This window comes from Accipiter gentilis, chromosome 7, assembly GCF_929443795.1.
Source record: "Accipiter gentilis chromosome 7, bAccGen1.1, whole genome shotgun sequence".
Taxonomy (NCBI): Eukaryota; Metazoa; Chordata; class Aves; order Accipitriformes; family Accipitridae; genus Astur; species Astur gentilis.
In genome coordinates, this window is record NC_064886.1 from 15,496,285 (window position 1) to 15,516,696 (window position 20,412).

The following is a 20,412-nucleotide window of genomic DNA, read 5'->3' on the forward strand; positions in this document are numbered from 1 at the left end:
GTATGAACATGCTTTAGTTCTGGAACAGCCTTGCTCTCCATAAGACCTGAACTTTGCAGACTGGCAGGTTTCACATTCTGCCTCCTGTCCCAAGTTCTGTGCCTGTCTTCGCCTGTGAGAAGCGGCTGGCAATTTATGTTCAGCCCTCTCTTCCTGCCTTGCTCAGAGAAGTGCACAACAGGGCCACTTTTGTTCTGTGTTTTTTCCTTCTCTTACTTTCCTATTTTTAGAAGGGACAGCGTGCAGCCTCTCCTTGTCATGCTCAATAGTGAGTTCTAACGTGTTTGTGCTGAGCTCGTTGCCCTTGCCTGTAACCTTTTCCACTGCAATCCCTTGTTGCTTGTTTCTCACAGAGAAGCAACAGTAAGAGAAGCTTTACATGAGTTTGGTTTTTATGAATATCAGTTTACGGTATTTGAATTATATTTTTTAAAAAAATCATTGAAAGAAATAATGCAGCCTACCTGGCTTTCGCTGTTAAATTGAATAGGTTGTTGAACAACCTGTTATGTACTTTTTTGTTTTCTCTTCTGTACCATGTGTGGAGTGGGGTGTGTGCCAGTAGTTACATGAGTATAATCTTGCAAAACACTGAACTATGAAGCTGCTGTTCTTTGTTTTCCTATTCCCTGGCTTTGTCTCAGCGGGCTGAGAACTGCATGGCCTGGGGCATGCAGGAGATGGAGTAGGCTTGTTCCAGCATTGTCTTCTTGCAATAGGGGAATGCTTCCTTAACAGAAGGAGATACTTTGGGATATAATAATACATCTTCCAAGCTAGTGATGGGAACCTTGTGGATGAAAATCACGTGCAGCATAGATAATGAGAGAGTAATAAAATGATGCAAGAATATCATCTATTAATGAAACACCTTTTTTTTTTTTTCTTGTTTTCTTCCATTCCTTTTCCTGTGCTCAACTGGCCAAGTAAACCATTAGAGCGTGCGGGCACGCTCAAGCTCAGACATAGCCTCGGCTGCTTCAGCACGCCAGTTCCCTGGGCTGAGAGAGCTCCCCTGCAGCCTCTGAACATCCAGCAGCCCAGTCCTGCCTCCTGGTACTCTGGCCTCTGTCCCTGCCTCCCAGGCACAGTGTCCTTTCTCTTTCTCTCTGCTGCCTCTTTCCCTCATGCACCACCTGCACAGGGGTCGTTGAAGGCTATGCATGAAATGCTTCGGACAGTAATGGACCTGCAGATAGCTAGTACAGAGAGTTGTGAACCTGTGATATTACCCATTCAGTCGAAGCTTCCAGTAGTGATTTAATTGGGAACAGAATCACAGCCTGGAAGTTTAACTATCTCTAGTGTAAAAGATTCTCCTGTCTCTGTTCTGTTTATTGTTCATTGAGATGATAAATTATGACAACTAACAGCACAACATGTGGTTGCTGCTTCTGTGCGCTGTCGCAAAAGTAGCAGAAGTTTCATGGTTCCCAGCATGCAACTTTCACACCTGACAGCTTAGGCCCTCAACTGTTTATACAGCTGGTGTGTCAAATGAGATAACTGGTATCTTGAATCAATGAAAAAAAAGATGTGTGTTTATACAGTATCTTCCAACCTGACCAAAATATTGTTTATTAATGCCTAAAATAAAAATAAAATTTGAGTGAGGTGTTCTTTAAAACAGAACTTGCCAAGTTCTAGCCCCAGGTGTTACTGTCAGTGACAGATAACCAGGGTTGGAGGAAGAGGTTACCACAAGTTACTGCTAAAGATGGATTCTTTTTTCCAAGCTGTCACTACTTGAATATCTTCCTGATGTCTTACTGGAAAGTGCATAAACTCAACAAATGTGTCAGCTTATTTCATGAGCTTACAGTGAGTGTTTATAAAATAAAGCCATTCCTCCAAGATACGCTGTAAACTTTGCAGCTAAACTAGAGAACATATGAAATATGTGTCATTAATCTTGGTCTCTTTCTTTCAAGTTATTCCTAGTGCTTTCTCTGCCTTGTTAGTGAAGGGTTTAATCAGCAAACTGGCTTTTTAGTGAGGTGAGGTGCTGTTCGGTGTGGTTTGCAGGGAGCAAATTAATTGTTAACTCAATAGCAGAATAGGAATTACAATGAACTTGGAAACTTCTCTCCACTTTTAGTTTATTTGGAAGAACTCATGTGATTTGAGACATAGGGAAATACTCCTTTTTAAAGCAATTTTCCTGCATTGCCAGAATGACCCCAGTGTGTTGCTTCTTTCTCAGTGCATTTGCAAGTGACCTATTTTTGCACCTTTGGTATTGCAAGATGACTGCATAAGTAATGACTGGGGGGGTTGGGGTTTTGGGTTTTGTTTTTTTGTTGTTTTTTTGTTTTGTTTTTTTTTGCTTGAAAGGGCAATGATCTACCATAATCTACAGACACTGAATATTTTTCTTGAATGCTGTTGCTTTGTGATTTTTGGGATTCTCTTGGTTAAGATTGAATTGTGTTAACTAACTTATGCTAACATTGAGCCTTTGAAGCACAAAAACAAGTCTTCTGAAATTAGACTTTTGACAAACCACGCTAACACAGCGCTTCACAGCAGCTTATGGCAATAGTTTTAAAATCTATTTTGAACAGACCAATTTTCATTTGGTATATAATTCAGAAGTGAAATCTGAAGATTAATGGAATCTGCCTTTATTTTATTAGCTTACTCAACAGAATTACTGAATATTTAGCCTAAAACTCACACACTGTGAAAGTAGTTGGTAGTTTGAAGATGCATGTATCTGTAAGCTGCTGTATCAGAATCGTGCATTGTCCGTTTACTGTGTATAAATTAATCTGAGAAGGCATCTTGGTGTTCTTAAGCTACCTTCATGTGATGTTTTAGTTAAACTTTACCAAAAAACCAAGGTATGATTCTGTACTGGAAGTTTGGCATACCCCATTCTCAGGTGTCTAACCTTCCAGTTTGTGAAACTGAGAAAGGGGGAAATGCATGCATAGTGCTGCATTCCTGGCTTCAACTGAGAATGAACTGATACAAAGATGGAAATTAATCTCCTTGGAATCAAGGTGTGTCCTCAGTGTGCATCTCTGCAACAGACTAAAGCTTCCAGCCCCGCTGTGGACGCAGAGAGGCATGTATTTGTTACAGAGATCACTCAGAGTAGCTGAGAAACCCATGGGTTAAAAGCTTAGGGAGGTCAGACCTTCAGGTCTTGCTGCCAAGTGTTTTCAATACAGTTTTTTGGGTTTACTGTATTTTGGTAACTTAAATACAAAGTGGTTTTTTAAAGGCTTCTACTTTGTAACTTAACACATGGAAAAGTGCAGGAAAATTGCATTGCTTCAGAGGTGCAGACAAGACAGTCCTATAAATATCAACACTTTGCTGTCAGATTATTTTTAAGAGTTTGGATGGCCAAAATTCAACTCTGAAACATAAAATCAATTGAAACACCTTCGGGTTTTTGTAACCTTTCTTCAGAGATTACTGGATATTTTTAGCTGCTTAGATCCTTAGCAGTTTAAAAACTTCTAGTAATCTGGTTTTACAGTCTTTTGCCTTATGGAGAAAAAGTTCTTTGAAAACAAATGGATAGAGATTTCCCTAAAATGGCAGCAAGTTAAACTTACTCAGATTCCACACACAAAGTGGGTTTTTTTTAAATCTGCTTTTGATTGTCAACACTGCACTGAGCAAAGAAAGTTGCTGTTTTTCCAAAGCACCTCTGTATCACTGGATTTTGTTTAAATATTTTCAAACTGCAAAATCTTACTTTACTTTGTGCCTGGCTTACATGAACCAGTTTGCTTGGGCATGCTTTCCCACATGTAACAATATGTCATTGTGCATACACCAAAGAGAAAACGAGCTGAGCAATTTTCTGTACAATTTGGAGACGAATTCTAGCATTTGAGTAGTCAGGCAGGAGGGAGAGGTTAGGAAATGCGAGTGTATAAATTAATGTGCAGTTAATGTTCATAGACATGTTTCCATAATTGCATACAAATTGAGACTTTTAGTGACAATGCTTGGTATAATAGGTGTGGACAGTTATTCCTTCAAACAACCTTTGATTGAAGAATAATGAAAACCAATAGTACAAAATTATTTTTTAAGTTCTTACTTTTTCTGAAGTCGCATAGTTATATACAAACTTGTGCTGCAGTGTGCTGGGGAATGCTGAGGAGACACTAAAAGTCACCATATTGTGCATTGCTCTAGCTACTTCAGTTGACTTCAGTGCAGCCTACAAAGATACTTCTAGAATATATATGGGGTTTTTGTTACTCAGTTGTTTGCAGAAGAATAGCCACTGACTAGTGAAATCCAAGAGGAGTCTTTACATAATGAATAATACATTGCATCTTTGTGCAGCTATATACCATGCTCCGAGAGAATACATGTGGCAGTAACAGAAATGGCAGCCTTGTTCCCAAAAGTAAGTACCTTCCAGCATTATGTTTTTGGCCTCATTCCTCGTTAGTAGATTTCCTTTCAGTAAATGAAAACCAAAAGCCAAAGGTAAGGAGAAATGACTAGGCAGTTGTCACATCTTGCATCCTTTGTATTTATTAGCAAGCCAATTGGGAAGGGCTAATGTATGAATCCAGGTCTTTAATTTTGCTCTTGAACTTAAAACTCTAAGAATTGCACACAGTTCCTCCAAAACTGGAGGCTACTTGCTTGAGGAGTCATGTGGTTATACAGGAATTTTGCTAGAGCCATCACCCCCAAGTTTCCATTTGAGTGCCATTGCTTGGATTTCTTACTTGCAGGTATGTTTGGATCTGTAACCCATCTACCAAAGCGATCTGTTTCTTCACAGCAAGTTTAGGGAGTGAAATCTCAATGATTGAGTTTTTGTAATGTCATATCTACCTCTGTAAAACTGCAAGGAAAACCTACTGCTGTTGCGCCTGCCCGAACTGATTGTCTTGTACGTGCTCTACTCTGATGTCAGTCAGGACGTGGGCTGGGTAGCAGTAAACGGGCACTAGAAAATTTGTATGAGTAACTTCCTAAATGAGAGCATGAAAACAGTGTTCCCTGTGTACTGCCTGGCAGCAGTTTGAAACCTCCCCAAGATGAGAGAGGAGAAATTCCAGGGACATGTTTCACCTGCCCCTACACCATGTCTCTGCAGCAGTGATGGCTTACAACATCTACTTACAGCACAGAGAAGTCTATGCAGAAAGCAGGGCCCTAGCAGCAGAAGTTTTGTATTAAAGAACACTACTGGCTAATTAAAAGTGACCCTGAAATGGTTTTGTTGTTCTGTCAAGTTCAACTTCTACTTTCCTCTCCCAGAAACCCAAATCTGAACTGGTAAGGACTTCTTTACGTCTGCTGACATCTAGTGCCTACAGACTCCAATCCGAGTGCAAAAAAACCCTTCCTGTGGAGACGTGCCCTACGACAGACATCCAGTTGGTCACACAGCAAGTTATCCAGTGCGCCTACGACATTGCCAAGGCCGCTAAACAGCTGGTTACCATCACAACCAAAGAGAACAACAACTGAGTCACACTTGGCTTTTTAGTCTTGTTTTTTAAAGGTTGGATTTCATATAGGTGTGGAACTATTCAAATTTTTATGAGAAAAACTAAAGGGGCAAGAAACATTTTTTAAAACTCAGTATTATTTTTGCATGTTTTCTAACAATTTTATGATTAATTTAACCCACTGCCTTATTTTGTGCCTGTGTTGCCAGTTTAGTTACAGATAAATAGCATGTTGCAAATAGCTGTTGAGCCAGTACCGCGTACCAGCCTCGTATCAAGCTCTTGCTAGATGTTTCCTTGGGGTCACGTTCTGCTTTCAGATATTGCTTGCAAAACTCCCACTGAAGTCAGCTGCACATATCAGAGGGCAGAATCTTGCCTCTGGTGTGTCCATCCTGGAGCCTCACGTGCCGTGATGCCACTGACTGAGAAACCTGCAGCGAAACAGGCTCTGAAGGCTCCAGGACCATAATGGCTAACCAGCAGGAAGAAGGTTGTAGTCCTGATAATGGAGCACAAGCCGAATATTATCTGTTCCAATATCAACTATTGTGCAATAATATGTTTTTAGTCTGCTAAAACAATAGTAGTTGTGGGCATCCGAGCTTATTACATGTAACTACACAAGGTCTTTGTCACTTTATCTGTTTTGGAAGGAATTTGATACTTAATAGTTATTTCTTTTAGTTGTCACTATGCCATTAATATATATGTTTGATGTTACTTTAGGGCATTAGTGGTTAAAATATTATCCTTTGTTTCCGATTTAATAATTCATTCTTAAGTTTCCTCCAGAATTTTACTGTCTTTAAGGCACCATCTTGTTTGCAGCAGCATTGCTCAGTAACTCAAGATGCAATTTCACTAAAGATTTGTGATAAATTAAAAAAAAAAAAAGGAATTTAGAAGAGTGCCAGTGCAAAAGCAGCTGTGTCTGCCATAGCATATAACCTCTGTACCTCAACATATCCAAATGTGAAAAGATTTCTTGTATCTAGTAAGTTTTTCGCAAATCTTTCACAAGCTACATATGGAGTAACTCATGCTAGGCTGCCTGTCAGGAGGGTGGATGGGTAGCAAATGTCAATGTGTGTCACGTTTTTTCATTCATAACGGTTCACAAAACTTGCAAAAATATGTGTCTGTCCACAATTTCAAAAGTGAGAGTTTTCTGGGGACTCTAAATTCCATGGTGGGGGGGGAAATCACTAATATTTGCCTCTACCTGTCCCCCAGTTGGAAGCGTGTTGTCATTTTCAAGGAGCTGGCCATGGCAGTTCAGCAGGCGGCCGCTTCAGGTGGTCTTGTAGTTAAGAGTGAAGTTGGGGAACTGCAGTGGCTGTCACGTGGCAGCAGCTGAGGTGAACATTTAGACAGTTTTCACAGAAACCTTTGACTTGGAAACGGCTGTCTGCTGTTCCACAAATGGGTCTGCCAAAACCACACACTCTTCAAGGCTTTCTGGTGAAAAACTGCCATATTTAGGTGAACAACCGAACTGAAGCTCAGTGGTTGGTTCCTTCTCAAATCATAGTGTGTTTGTATGTGTATATAAACACTAAGTGCCATAAGCCTGTTCAATTCCTGTATGTTGTAATTAACGCCCTTTCTAAAGTAGCACAAGTTTGTGGGAGGGAAGGAATGGAGAGTAGATGACAACCCAGTAAATTAATGTTCTTCGTGGGTTTTTTTAGTTCCTTTCTGCACTTTGGAATTCCAGAACTGTCTCTAAACTCATGGTAATGCAGACAGGCTGGGATTAGAACTGCAGAAGACATTTGTAAAACCTACTTCAAAATTTTGCTACTGGCAATTAAATACATTGATAATCTTCTAGGAACTTTTCCTTAAATTAGCATCATTGAAAGGCAGCAGATGGTATTTTTACATCTCTCAGGATGCCATTGTATGCTTTTTCTTTAACATATCTTACCCCATTTCCAAACCAGGGTAATGCTGAGTTAGCTTGTAAGTTACCAGTTGTTTAAACTTGCCTCTGTGCAAAAACAAGCGGATGCTTTGATAACTGCACGCCCTTGTTCCAGCTACACTAGCTCCAGATTTTCTAAAATCAACCATTTAGCTTGTTGGAAGGCCTAGCTATAAAACCATGGCCAACCTGTAACTGATTTCCTGCTTTGTCACTTCAACAGCATTTCTGGTCAATTCCCCCATCTCCGAACAAAGGTTTGTTCTAGGTTGATTATGGTCACGCTGTCATCGCTCCAGAACAACGGTGCCTGTGATGCAAGAGTGGCCCTTTTCTGGCATCCCCAGTAAAACAGAAGTGGTCCGAGCATATGCTGATGACCTGCATCAGCTCTCTTCAGAAACAGGCACAGTGGTTCAAACCAACAGTGGAGCTAAGAAGTAGTACGTAGATTAATCCTTGGATCATACAGCATAATACCTGAAATAACAAAGATGGGTTTTTTTGGTTTTATGACTAGATCTCCTTTTTTTCCCCTATGAACAAAGTTGCTCTTTCTTTACAAAATGCTGCATAGGAAAGTAAAAAAACTTTTGCCTTTTTCCAAAACTTGTATTTATCAGTGTTGTTCTATCTGTACAATATTTTGACTTAATCTTTTGTTTACAGTATTACTATAAAATGCTAAAACCCTTTCAGTGTGCAAACTTGTTATGGTTATTTGACTGCTGGTTTTGTACAGAAAAGATCCTGGAGAAGGTTTCTACGGTTAAGTAAAGCCTACGGTGCTGAGGTGGCACCCATCTTGGTAACAGCCCCGTGACGAGAGCTGAAGGTGCATGGACTGATATTTTAAGCTGCAGTTGCTGGCAATAATCAACTAAAACTCCCCTCCTGTTGTTGCAGTAGTTCGCTCATGTAAAGAAACAAATGGTTGTTCAGGTTGCAGTTATTCATTATTTATAAAACAAGTGAAAAGCAACGTTTAATGAAGTCTTCAGCACCTTCTGGAGAGGAATGGGATGTGTTAGGAATTACTGCTGCAGCACACATTATCTATCTTACCGATTTGCAGTATGTGTTAGGAATTAACTCCTAAAAGCCAGCTGGGCCTCTGGGCATGTCCTGCTGCTCAGAGGTTTAGGAGTCTGACACTTAACGCAGCATGTAGTGGTTCACAGTTCATGTTCCACAGGAGGCACCAATTCTTTTACAGTTCAGGTCCCAAGGGCCCCCTTGTTGGCTGTGTGACCACACACTGAAATAGGTCATCGCAATCCCTGAGCGAGTGAAGCAGTTCCATCTGCCAAGGATGCTCACACCTCCACATTCTTGAAGCCAGTAGGAATTTGCTCTTGTGTTCAGCTAAGCCACAGCTAAGTATTTTCAGAAGGGTACTAAGTTGAGTCTCTGTGTCATTGTAGGCTATTCCAAAGCCACTGTCATTTCAGGAGTTAAATGCTGAAAAGCGTATGAAGCTTGACGCTTCAAAATTTTCTTTCTGTAGGTGGCAGCTGCATTTGATGCTCATTCCTCGGGTGCAAAGGACAGGAATCCTCAGGTCCATGCTGCTTTTGGGTGACTGTAGAGCTAAGAGGGTCAAAACAAAGACCGTAACTATGTCATGGGCTCTAGAATTAACTTTCTGCACGTGTGAAGGAGGTACGTTGGAGAGCACAGCGTATCCTCCAAGAAAAAGCATCAGTAACATTTAAGAGTTGATACGTTCAAGGCACTAACACCTCTTTCCAGCTTTCTCTGATTTACTGTCTAATACATGACAGAGGTGAGTTACCTTCCAGAGTACCTCACAGTTTAGTATGAAAAATACAATCTGCTAGGCACACGGTTTCAGTAGGGTTACTCAAATTCAGCTTTGTTTTTAGAGCTAGGCAAAGCACAACAGAAGACGGAAAGACACTGAGCAGCTGAGATGCACTGTACCAGTTGTGTTAATGCCGCTGGTAATGCTAAAAATAATTAGAGTAACATTTGAGGCAGTAGCAACAAGTCTGCCTCAGAAGTTTGTTTTAAAATGGGGACTTAAAGCATCAATATCAGCAAAAAAAACCCCAACAAATTATAAGAGAGAACTATAGACCTCTGTTAGAAAAAGGAACAGGCTCAGTGTTCTGCCCTGGTACTGTGTGGCAACCAAGGTGCAGATCAGAAACAACGACCTGCATGTACGGGCTTCCTCTTCATGCTGCTACCTACCCTGCTGCGATACCCTTGCTCAGCCACACACTCGGCCTCCTGCCGCACCAATTCCTTGCAGGGCTGCCGGGCTGATCTCTCCTCTTCCTCCTCCCTCTGGTGCTGCTGCTCTTCCCGTTCTTGCAAGTGGCACGGTGTCAGCTGGGCACAGAGAAGATGAGGCTGTTAGGGCAAGATTGGGCACCTTCAGCAGCTGGGCACGTATCTGGAAAGTGTGCTGTACCTGTGCCTCCAGCTCCTGCCTGCCAGCTGCCTTCAGTTCCTCCTGCTCCTTCTCTCGCCTAGTCAGTTCTTTAGCCTCTTCAAGTTCTTTAATCAGCTGCTCTCGATACTTTATAGACTTTTTTTGGGCTTGTCTGTTTAACTCCATCTTCTCTTGGATCTGGCGCTGTCTGCCTGCAAGGACCTTCGTGAAGTGAGAGGATTAAGGGAGAAGGTAAGTCAAAGGGGCCAGCCTTTGAAGCAGAACTGGGGAAATTCCGGTGCAGATGGTTAAACAGTTCTCAGAAAATGTATCAGACAAGCAGAAAAATTCTGCCCTGGGTAGTGAAGGCTGTAACCCCCCTGGGAGGGTGGAGGGTCACAGCTGGAACAATGGCTTCATCGAACCAGGAGAGACACTTCATCAGAAAAGGGCATCACCTCATTCATCAGGCGATCTCTGGCCACCTTCTCTCTTTCCCATTCTTCTTCTCTCTTTTCCCACACTTTTTTAGCTTCTTCTCTAAAGGAGAAAGAAAGAATTATCTCTAAGGTTACTACTGACAGTTAAAAAACCCCACCTATATACTCTATGGGCATAGAGGAGTGCTTTAGAGGAGCACTCCAGTTTCCCTTCACATTTGTTCCCAGGCAGCTAGCATGCCCACCCCACCTGTGCCTATTTCAGAGAACCACTCCGATCTCTGTCACGGAGCAGCAGGAGGTAAGAGGCCAAAGGGAGCACTGGCCTGTAGCAAGACTTCTTGGATGTGCCCATCTGCCCCAGGCACAGAACGGCCTCGGGAGGAAGCTTGCCTCTTAGCAAGGATACTACTTCACCTGGGGGGTGGGTAGTTAAGGGCATTGCTGGAAAAGCCGAAGATTTTGCAAATCTTCCCTCCGCAACAAAACCTTTAACTAAAATTTGACGGTAGCACGCACTGTCCTGCCACCAGCGAAGACGCTCTCTGTGCTGGGGAGAGTGAAAGGTGAACCTGAACGTGGAACCTGAGGCAGCTTTTATCTACAAGCTCCAAGATACACAAGGAAATAATACGCAGGTTTTGGAGTCACTAAGCCCGTCCACAGCGGTAATGCAGAATCATTGAAAGTTGGTTACAATGCACTTACAACTAAAAGGTAATTCTTGCCATCTCTGCATTACTACTTTTTTTTTTTTTTTTTATTAAAGCTGTTGCATTAGAGCTAATGTAACAGAAATTAAGGACTAGGTCTTGGGCTGAGGTAGCTGAAAAACACCCTCAGCTTTTGATTCTGTCCTGGCAGAAAAGCTTCGGCTCTGTCTGCGTACTGGCACGCTGACCGCCTAGCGGGGTACTCGGCACACGGAACAAAGAGGCAGAGCTTACTTCAACTGCAGCGCTTCTACAACTGCAAGGCCAACCAGACACCACTTTCTAACATCCACTCTCAAAGCCTATTTAACAAACACGAATGGAGCTTTGCCAACCGGGCAGGAACATTCAGCATGTACAGTCTCTTTAGATGACATTCAGAGGTGAGCAGACTCACCTAAAAATAGTCTGCAGCTCTGCCTCCCTCTCCTTTTCTAACTGGAGCTGTTCCTCAATGACATGTTTCATCCAGGCAACATCCACAACAGCTCGTTCTCGTAGTGCAGACTGGGGGCGCTGATCCTCATCTTCTTTCTCAAGGAGGGCCAATAAGATTTGCCTGTCTTTCTCCTTGAGAAAAAACACAAGATTAACAACTATCCAACAGGCTTCCAGCCTGTGTGCCGGGCTATTCCCTACAAATTATTGGTGATGTAGTGTCAAGGGTGCGCTCAGCGAGACACTCGGTCTGCTGGCTTCCCCATGACTCTGCGCTCCAGCCCTGTTCAAAAGCTGGAAGGGGCTTCCTAATTAATTATCTGTACACATCAGAGGCAGACACATAAATGAAACACAAAGAACAAGTTTCTTCAGTGCACAATATCTGTAACATATAAATCAAGGGGTACTTCCTCTTACCAGCTCCTCTTGTATCTGCTGGGATCGTCTCTTTAACTGGATATCACACTGATGCCTCAAAAAGCGACTGAAGGAGGGGGAAAAAAAAAAGAACACATTCAAACTGACTCTAAAGCCCTACGTTATTATACACCAGCACTCAAGAAGGTACACCTATGACAACGTAACTTGCAGACAACAGGGGTACCTGCTACCGCAAATGTGAACAAAAAGAAGTAACGGCACCAATGCATTTGCTTGTTGGCTGTTCTGGCCGCTTCTGTCAAAAACCAAATACTTACAACCCACCACTATCTGAAATATCCCCTCATGCCGCAAGAACTATCATGGATGTAGGAACAGATTCTGTCAAAGCCCCGCTGAAATGAGCTACACTTGATCTCATACCCAAGCTCTTTCTTCTTCCGGTGCTCTTCCATTTGTTTCCTTTCTTCTTCCAAGTCCTCCAGCTCCCACTGCTGCTTTAATAAATTCTCTTGTTCTTTTTTCAGCTTTGTTGCCTGAACAGGAAAAACAACCACCAAGAAAGGGTACGTCAGAGAGCCAGAACATCCCAGAGAGAGCCTTTGTACCGGAGTTTGTACCCCATTCTGCTCCTCTGCAAGTGGTCAAAATTCTCGCTGCAGTAAATATTCCATGTTCATTTCATTCGTGGCTCAGGAGCTCACAGCTCCAGAGACACTGTAAGGAGCTCCAGCTGGCAAAGCCTTTGACCTGAACCTGTCACACTTAGAAGTTTCTACAGACCTGTTTCTCATCTGGTGCAGCACAAAAAGGTGCTCACATTTCAAGAGAAGCAAACAAAAGCAACTGGAATGCAGTCAGTATGCCAGTGTTCAAGGGAGAGGTCTACATTGCTACACAGAAATTACGTCACAGCTAACTTTGTTCCAGATTTAATCTAGTGGAAACCTGGAGGGGAGAGGTCAGGTCAGTGTTGCTTTATTTCCACAAGAAACAATGAACTTCCTTCTCAAATGAGGAGAAGCTAAAGATTACCTCTGTCTCCTGTAATTTCAGTTCTTCTATTTGTTGAAGCAACGCCTCCGCTTGCTTCTTCTCTTCCAGCTGACGCTTCTCTTCCTCTTGTCTCATTCTTTCCAGTGCGTCCCTTCGCGCAATTTCATATTCGTTTTCGTAACGTTTTTTCTCTTTGAGTTCAGCTGCTTCTTGCTTTCCAAGCCGAAAGAAAACATGGCATTTAAGGTTAGGCTAACCCAAAAAACCAGCCTTGGGCTCAGGAAATCCACAAATCAAACTCCTGCAAGCTGACACCTATTGAGAATATATGGAACAAAATACGCTAGGAAGGAACACAAGGACAAAGCCAAACTATCTGTTGATCACTGCCCGAAAATCGTTATCAGTCTATACCCATCCTTCACAGGACTCTGCACAGGTCTGGTGCAAAGCACAGGCGGTCTCACAAATAGACTCAGATTTTCCTATTACAACCTAGATTATTGTTTTAGTTAACTCTGACACCTGTATTTGAAGGCCTTTATTATTCTTTCACATCAAAATCACTATATTCCTGTATCTAGTAGGTTCGTATTCAAATACTGAGCTCTTGCAGCTTTGCACCGGCTCTGCACTGCAGGTCACTCTTAGACGAGCGCCCAGTGCCACACTGAATCCTGCAACAGATCCGTTCAACAGATAGCACTGGATTTTCTAAGAGACGGATAGCGTGTACTTGTTAGACAGGAACGATGCTCTTCATTAAAAGCATCCTTCCTGTTAGCAGCTCCTGTCGTTCTGCGGACACCAGAACTCTCCATCGCTACAGGAACCAGCGCAGCAACCTGTCGTTATTTTTGGTACGAGACTGGTGTGAGAAAACGAACAAACAGCCAACTCCTTCCTATTCCTTCCACACCTGAGCCCTGCCTGTACAGGAAGCAGGCTGTCTGCCAGCCAGATCAAAAGGCACACAGTGTCACACTTCCACCTGCTCATGTGCTTCAGGAGTCTGCCCTAGTGACCAGTAACACCAGGGCTACCCCAGCGTACCTTGTTCTTTTGCATTAGCTGATCACCCCAAGCCTCCATCACGTGCTTCCTGTGCAGCTCCGACTCCATCTGTAGATGACAACAGATACCATTAGCAGCAGAGGCTCCCCAGTCCCCCAGGGTCTACTGGACTCTCTGGAGCACCATCTGGCCCAGCTGTAGCCCTTAAGTCCCAGCAGGATCTGCCTCTGCAGTGGTGGGTTTTTTTGGGTGTCCTCGGTGCCCACCAGGTCCCAAGCTGAGGGTCAATGTCACACGCCAGTTCTGGGAAAACACTACAGTGACACTGAAACCAGGGCTGTGGTGGCTAGAGCAGCAGGTTGGTGGAGTAAAGAATAAGGAAGTGCCACGGACACGGCAGGTACAGCTTTAAAAAGCACCTGAGATATTTACATCATGGGAACTGAAAATCTGCTCTGAGTCAGAAGAGATTTCTGACTGTTTTTGAAAAATACCAGTTTTGGGGGGACTTCTTACACAGTTGAGCTATTTTACTTCTTTGCCTTTTGCTTATCAGAACTTAGGACGATTGCTGTGATTCAAGGTGAATGACAACAGCAGACACACAACGGCTTTCGAGTTAAAAACTGGCTTCATAAATGCAAGGCGTCGGGGACTAACAAAGCAAGTAGCATCACCTCCTGGAGCTCAGCGTTGTTTTTCTTCCAGTGCTCACAGAGCAGCTGCTCAGCGACCTGGAGACAGGAGAGTGGCATGATGTCAGAGCACAGAAGGACCCAAGGCACCCAGCCCTCCCAAGGCAGCCGCTAGTTAAGGACACCGAGCGCTGAAAACCGCAGCCCGGGGCACTTCTCTCCGGCCCCCAGCAAGTCCCGTTCGCGCGCCCACAGCGAGGGAGCGGCGGTAACGGGCCGGGAGGGCCGAACGAGCGCTCCTTCACCGGGAGAAGTGGGGAACGAACCCCGGGGCTGCGGGGCCTCTCCCGGCGCCGCGCCTGCCCGGACCGCCAAGGGCCGGGGCCGCGGAGAGGCCTCTCCGCCGCCGCCGCCCCCCCCTCACCTTCCCCCTCCGCTCCTCCCGGCCGGCTCGCAGCTCCTGGCTCCGCCGCCGCATCCCGGCGGGCTCCGGCCCGCGCTCCCGCCGCAGCTCCCACAGCTCCGCCGCCAGCGCCTCCCGCTCCTCGCCGAGCAGCCGCCGCAGCCGCGCCCGCCGCTGCTCCAGCCGCTCCGCCGCTTCCTCCGCCTCCCGTCGCACCGCCGCCGGGCTGCGACACACCCGGCGGGTCAGGGGAAGACCCCCGGGGCCCGGCCACCCCCATCCCCGCCCCGGAGCCCGGCCCCTACCTGGGCGGCGGGGCCCGCGGCGCGCTCCACCGCGCCTGCCTGGAGCAGCAAATGGCGGCCCGGGCGAAGGAGCGGCTGGCCCGCTCCCACTGCTGCCGGCTCCGCGCCTCCAGCTCCCGCCGCCGCTCGGCGGCCCAGCGCTCCGGGGCCCGGGCCCGGCCCCGAGCCGCCCGCCACAGCGCCATCGCTCGCCCGCCCGCCGCCTCCTCCCGTCCCCGCAACGGCCGCTGCCCGGCGCCACGGCAACGCCGGCGGCCTCTACGGGAGCCGGCGAGGGACAGGCCGGGAGGAGCTTCGCGGGAAAGGGGGAAAGGAAGGGGGAAAGGAAGGGGGAAAGGAAGGGGGAAAGGAAGGGGGAAAGGAAGGGGGAAAGGCAAGAGGCAAAAGGCGAGAGGGAAAGGCAAAAGAGAAAAGGCAAAAGGCAAGCTCCCCGCAGGCTCACACCCCGGGGCAAGCCGGCCCGGTGGAACAGCTTCTGCTGCCACGTTACCTCCATGCCCTGTCCGAGGCCCGGACGGTGGCGGGACGCGAAGAATCGGTTAGCTGAGCTGGGGGGGGCGGTTTGTGGGGGCAGCCGGGCCGGTGCTGGCACATGTTGTGCTGGGTTAAAGTTCCCAGCGACAGCTCAAGTCTTTATTGCGCTGTAAATACCTCAGGTGGGTTAAAGATTCCCATTTCTGGAAGCCTCAGCAGCAACACCGGCCTGGCACTGCCTGCGGAAGCTCATCCCGTGCCAAACCCCGACCGGGCCGGCTCCTGGCTGACCCAGCATGTGCCAAGCACCCAGGGACACCAGGTACGGGCACAGCCGGCACCAGCTTGGCAGAGGTGGCAGCCGGAGGCCCCCCCACCCCCGCATGTGCCACCACCGGTGACGCGCAGCTCCCAGCCTCGGCCTTGTGCCGGCACCTTCTGCGTGAGCCAAAGATCGGTATCGCCCCACAACCCGTTTTTCCAGAATAGCTGGTAAAAACACCGGATTTGGGGCTCTGCCACGGGCAAATCCCCTCCCCACACCCCAACATCCCCGTTCCCTCTCCCACTGCAGGGTGAGCTCACCCTGCCTGGACAGAGCTCAGTGTCCTTTAAAATTAATCACTAATTAATCACTCCCACGTTCAGCTTTGGGCTGGGTTGTTTTCCCAGCGCAGGCCAAGGCCCCGCTAACCGAACCATCTGCTCCAGATGAAAAATTTATCTCCCCTAAATAATTAACAACCACCAGCCAGGAATACTGCACCCGGCCAGGGGAGGAACGAACTGCGGTGGGGGAAGATCCGATTTCCCTCCCCCCTGCCCCGCCGCTACCGGGGCAGGGCCTGCAGGCGCCCGTGAGGCCCGGAGCAGGCCGGAGCGGGGGATGAACCGGGGTGAGGTGAGGGCAGGCGGGCGCCCAAACCGGCCGGGCCCGGGCGAGGGGGCTGAAGAGGGAACCGGCCCCGGGCCTGAGGAGACTCTGAGGGGAACAAAGCCCCGCCCCTCAACACCGTCGCCCCGCCCCTCTAGGCCCGCCGCCGCGCCCCGATTGGCAGTGGGGCGGGTGGGCGGTGCACGGTCATTGGTCGGAGCGGCGGGGGCGGGGCGCGGGGGAAGCGCGCTGCCAGGTCGGGCGGTGGGGCCGGTCCCGGTGCGGGTCCCGGTTTGGGTCCCGGTGCGGAGCGGTGAGGGCCGGGCCGGGCCGGGCCGGGCCATGGCGCTGCTGCTGGAGCACGAGTTCAAGCCGCTGCCGGCCGATAAGCAGATCGAGACGCTGCCCTTCCTGGAGGCTGTGGCGCACCTACCGCCCTTTTTCGGTGAGCCCGGTCCGGCCGTCTGCGGGGGCGGGAGCTGCGGCAGGGCCCGGCCCGGTACCGGCCCCGCCGCCGCGGCCGGCTGTGACCGTCTGCGGGCAGAGGGCCTCGGGTCCCGCCGGTCCGGCTAGCCCCACCCCAGTCTTAGGGGTCTCCCGGTTCTGGGTCGTCCCCCCATCCCCGGTCCTGGACCCCCGGTCGGTGCTCAGCCCCGGGCCCGGCTGCTTCCCGCCCCCCCTTCCCCCCCCCCCCCCCGGTGCCTCGTGCCCTCCCGGGGAAGCAGCGTGGCGGGACCGGGGTTGCATCACGGTCCTGTCAAACCCGCCGAGCAACCCCCGTTGGGAAACATCCCGACGCCAGGGCCTGGACGCCTTCCCCCGGTACGCCCCGGCCGGAGGCATCGCTCCGGGGTGGGCAGCTCCCAGCTGGCCTACGGATCCCACCCGCCACCTCTCACCCCGTGTCAGGGACGGAGCAGGCGCTGCCAGGACCGTGGGTGCATGCCGTCCCGGCCACCCTCGTGTCACGACGCCTGCGCCATCCCGCTGCCATCCACAATGTCAGCTATTGTGTGATGGCGGCGTGGCAGGGCTCAAACGGGCAGGACATGGGCAGAGAGGGTCCTGTGTCCGTCGTGTCACTCCGGACCATCACAGCGGGACCGTGTCCTGGAGCCGGGGGGTCAGAGGGTCGCTGGCGGGGCCATGTGCGAAGCCTGAGGAGCCCTTTGCTGGTGCATGTCTCGGTGTCTTGGCTGCAGTTAAAAACCTGTTGTTTACAGCTCGGGACTTTGCCGTGTCTCCCGTGTCCCCTAAAGACTAATAGTCCTCTCTCCATGTTTCCACAGATTGCCTGGGGACTCCCATCGTCTACTCACCAGTCAAAGCAGACCTGACTGGAAATATCAAGGTAGGAAGGGACGCAGGTGGGCTCGGGCCGGGGGTGAACCCCCAGGCAGAGATGCTGTGGGATTGGAGAGGCAAGACCCGGAGGCCTTTAAAAGGGCTTTTCTTCCCATGGGGGCTTTCAGGCTCAGCGGCAGCTCATCTCAGTCGCGTGTTTGTTAACGGGGTTCCCTGGCAAAAGCACCGTTTAGTGGCCGCGGTGCTCGCTGCAGGCACCACGTTTTCCCCACGCCGCAGCTGTAAGCTCCAGTCCAGCTGCTCTCCGGTGCCGCCCACTGCCACTCTACCCGGCAGCTCCCGGGAGCCAACCCTGCCTTGTCTACCCTCAGAAAATCCGGGCGGTTTACGACTCCAACCCTGCCAAGTTCAAAACGCTGCAGAACATCCTGGAGGTGGAGAAGGAGATGCACGGCTCAGCCTGGCCCAAGACGGGGGCGACGCTGGCGCTGATGTGGTTGAAAAGGTGACTCATGATGTTGGTGCTCCGGGCTGTGTCCTGGCACGTGGGGAGCTCGTTGAACGCTGGCCAGAGCCTGCTGCGGAGAGCATGGATCTGGCTGGTCCCTTCGGGCTGGGTCTGGCTGGGATAGCATGGGGTGCTGCATTTTGGGGAGCAGGAATATGCAGGGGCAGGCATCAGCTCTGCCATGGGGGGTGTGCTGCCAGGGCTGTGGGCTTTGGGGAGGAGCCTGGATATGTATCAGGCTTGGGGGTGCTTTGCTGGAGGCTGGCAAGCAGCATCCCCTTCCCCACCCCCCCATCATCTCCGCTCTTCTCGCAGGGGCCTGAAGTTCATGCTGGTGTTGCTGCAGAGCATTTCCGATGGCGAGCGGGACGAGGAGCATCCGAACCTCATCCGGGTGAATGCCTTGAAGGCTTACGAGATCGCGCTGAAGAAATACCACGGCTGGATGCTGCAGAAGCTGTTCATGGTGAGTGTTCCCGTCTCCATGGAGGAAAGCAGCCTTTCTTTAAGCCCAGTTGCTCTGTTAGTTGCCCCGAGAAGTGATGTGCTTTAGAGGAACATGGAAACATGGGAAGCTGCTGATCTATTTTGAGCAGTATTTCCTGGGGACGCTCTCTGCACATCCCTGCTTCTCTGAGGGTGGCTTCTCCAGCCACCATCCCCAAGGTTGTTCCTGAGTGCTCAGAGGTGCACAGGAACAACCCAAACCAGGTCCTGCGTGCGGAATGGGGAGGACTTTGAGTTTGTTGGGAGCCTTACAGCTTCTTCCTCTGTTTTACAGGGCTCAGTCTATGCTCTTCCGTACAAATCAGATTTGCTGAAGGCATTAGAGAAAGGTAAAGACGTCAAAGAGGAGGAAAGCATAGAGAAGATTCATCAGTTTCTCTCGAGGGTCACTCCCATCCTGGATGCGATTTATGAGATGTACACAAAGATGAACGCCGAGCTGAGCTACAAAGCCTAAGGCTTGCACGGGACTGGCAGGGCTGAAATAAGGTGTGACGGGTGCTACCTGTGTCTTAATCACTGAGGCAGCCAGGGCTGCTCCTGGCTGTCAGGCGACTTTGATTCTCCTCTGGATCTGCAGTGGATAACCTGTTTTCTTAAAAAAGAAAAAAAAATAATTCATTTTCTATTGAGAATATGGCAATAAAACAATTGTACCCCATGTTATTGTAGGATTTCTCAAGCTTTTGTACTAAAGAGGAAAAACAAGTGTTCCTAGTCCTAACCACCGGGTTCGCGTCTACTGCGGTACAGGGAATGAAGTGCGGCTGGCGGCAGTGTCCCGCTGATGCTGCCTTGACTCTTGGACTGCACCGCTGCACCCTCGGCTGCGCTGCGCCTGGTACCCGCAGCGTGCTGACAGGCACCCGATCGGCACCTGAGTAAGAAAGTTCCTGAATGATGCCAATGGTGCCCGTGGCAGAGGAGCTGATGATTTTCCCCAGTGACCCCCAGTTCCTCCAGCACCTGCGTGGGAGTGAGTCCCCTCTGCTGGGACGGCTGCACCAGCCGAAGCCGGGGGGACTGTCCTGACACGGTGTTTGTGGGAGCACGTGTTGCCTTGTTCACCAACTGCCTTACAGTGCTGCAGAGACCCATGTTGGCGGGGCAAGGAAGCAAAATTTAATAAAAACTCACAGTAACCTCGGCCTGGGCAGCTGTTTTGGGGCTTGTTCCTGGGGGGCTGTTTCAGGGAGAGTGTTTTGGGGCCTGTACTGGGGGGGGGGGGGCGGGGGGAGCTGTTTTCAGGACAGTTTTCGGGGCTGCTTCAGGGAGGGTGTTTCAGGGCTTGTTCCTGGAGGGCTGTTTCAGGGAGGGAGATTTGGGGGGCTTTTCCTGGGGGGGACTGTTTACAGGAGAGTTTGGGGGGCTCTTCCCTGGGGGGGCCGTTTCAGGGAGGTTGTTCTGGGGGGCTTGTTTTGGGGAGGGATTGTTTTGGGGAGACTGTCGGGGCTGTTCCTGGTAGGGGCTGTTTTGGGGCTCTTCCTGGGGGGGGGCTGTTTCAGGGAGGGTGTTTCAGGGATGGTGTTTCAGGGGGCTGTTTTGGGGAGGGTCTTTTGGGGGGCTGTTCCTGGGGGGGCTATTTGGGGAGAATGTTTTGAGGTTGTACCTGGGGGGCTGTTTCAGGGAGGCTGTTTTGGGGGA

At 49.1% G+C, this 20,412-nt stretch overlaps 3 protein-coding genes across 7 annotated transcripts in view; 2 read left to right on the forward strand and 1 right to left on the reverse strand.

The window, feature by feature from the left end:
• GIT2 (GIT ArfGAP 2) overlaps window positions 1-6,425 on the forward strand; it is a 33,111-nt gene extending 26,686 nt beyond the window's left edge. For all 5 annotated transcript variants that reach the window (XM_049807037.1, XM_049807040.1, XM_049807041.1 and 2 more), the window contains 2 exons: window positions 4,315-4,378; window positions 5,248-6,425. In XM_049807037.1, the coding sequence (XP_049662994.1) occupies window positions 4,315-4,378; window positions 5,248-5,460 (277 nt within the window). In that variant the 3' untranslated portion in view covers window positions 5,461-6,425. The remainder of the gene's footprint in view (window positions 1-4,314; window positions 4,379-5,247) is intronic.
• Window positions 6,426-8,062: 1,637 nt separating this feature from the next.
• On the reverse strand, window positions 8,063-15,291 carry TCHP (trichoplein keratin filament binding). Its single transcript, XM_049807049.1, has 12 exons — window positions 15,101-15,291; window positions 14,817-15,021; window positions 14,435-14,491; window positions 13,797-13,865; window positions 12,783-12,956; window positions 12,171-12,283; window positions 11,784-11,850; window positions 11,323-11,495; window positions 10,231-10,312; window positions 9,812-9,994; window positions 9,589-9,729; window positions 8,063-8,961 (listed from the first exon to the last, which is right to left on the reverse strand). The coding sequence occupies exons 1-12, from the start codon at window positions 15,283-15,285 to the stop codon at window positions 8,929-8,931; spliced, it is 1,482 nt and encodes a 493-aa protein (XP_049663006.1). The 5' UTR covers window positions 15,286-15,291; the 3' UTR covers window positions 8,063-8,928.
• Window positions 15,292-16,696: 1,405 nt separating this feature from the next.
• GLTP (glycolipid transfer protein) lies at window positions 16,697-19,899 on the forward strand. Its single transcript, XM_049805572.1, has 5 exons — window positions 16,697-16,893; window positions 17,738-17,799; window positions 18,125-18,258; window positions 18,577-18,727; window positions 19,043-19,899. Exons 1-5 carry the CDS (start codon window positions 16,791-16,793, stop codon window positions 19,223-19,225), a joined length of 633 nt encoding a protein of 210 aa, XP_049661529.1. The 5' UTR covers window positions 16,697-16,790; the 3' UTR covers window positions 19,226-19,899.
• Window positions 19,900-20,412: the final 513 nt, after the last annotated feature.

Coding starts and splice junctions, on each gene's coding strand:
- TCHP (XM_049807049.1), bottom strand. CDS start 15,285: ATGGCGCTGTGGCGGGCGGCTCGGGGCCGGGCCCGGGCCCCGGAGCGC. Junction 12,957..13,796: donor AGCTAATGCAAAAGAACAAG/GTACGCTGGGGT, acceptor CGGCTTGGAAAG/CAAGAAGCAGCTGAACTCAA. Junction 8,962..9,588: donor AGCAAGGGTATCGCAGCAGG/GTAGGTAGCAGC, acceptor TGACCCTCTTAG/CTCTACAGTCACCCAAAAGC.
- GLTP (XM_049805572.1), top strand. CDS start 16,791: ATGGCGCTGCTGCTGGAGCACGAGTTCAAGCCGCTGCCGGCCGATAAG. Junction 17,800..18,124: donor ACCTGACTGGAAATATCAAG/GTAGGAAGGGAC, acceptor GTCTACCCTCAG/AAAATCCGGGCGGTTTACGA. Junction 18,259..18,576: donor GCGCTGATGTGGTTGAAAAG/GTGACTCATGAT, acceptor CTCTTCTCGCAG/GGGCCTGAAGTTCATGCTGG.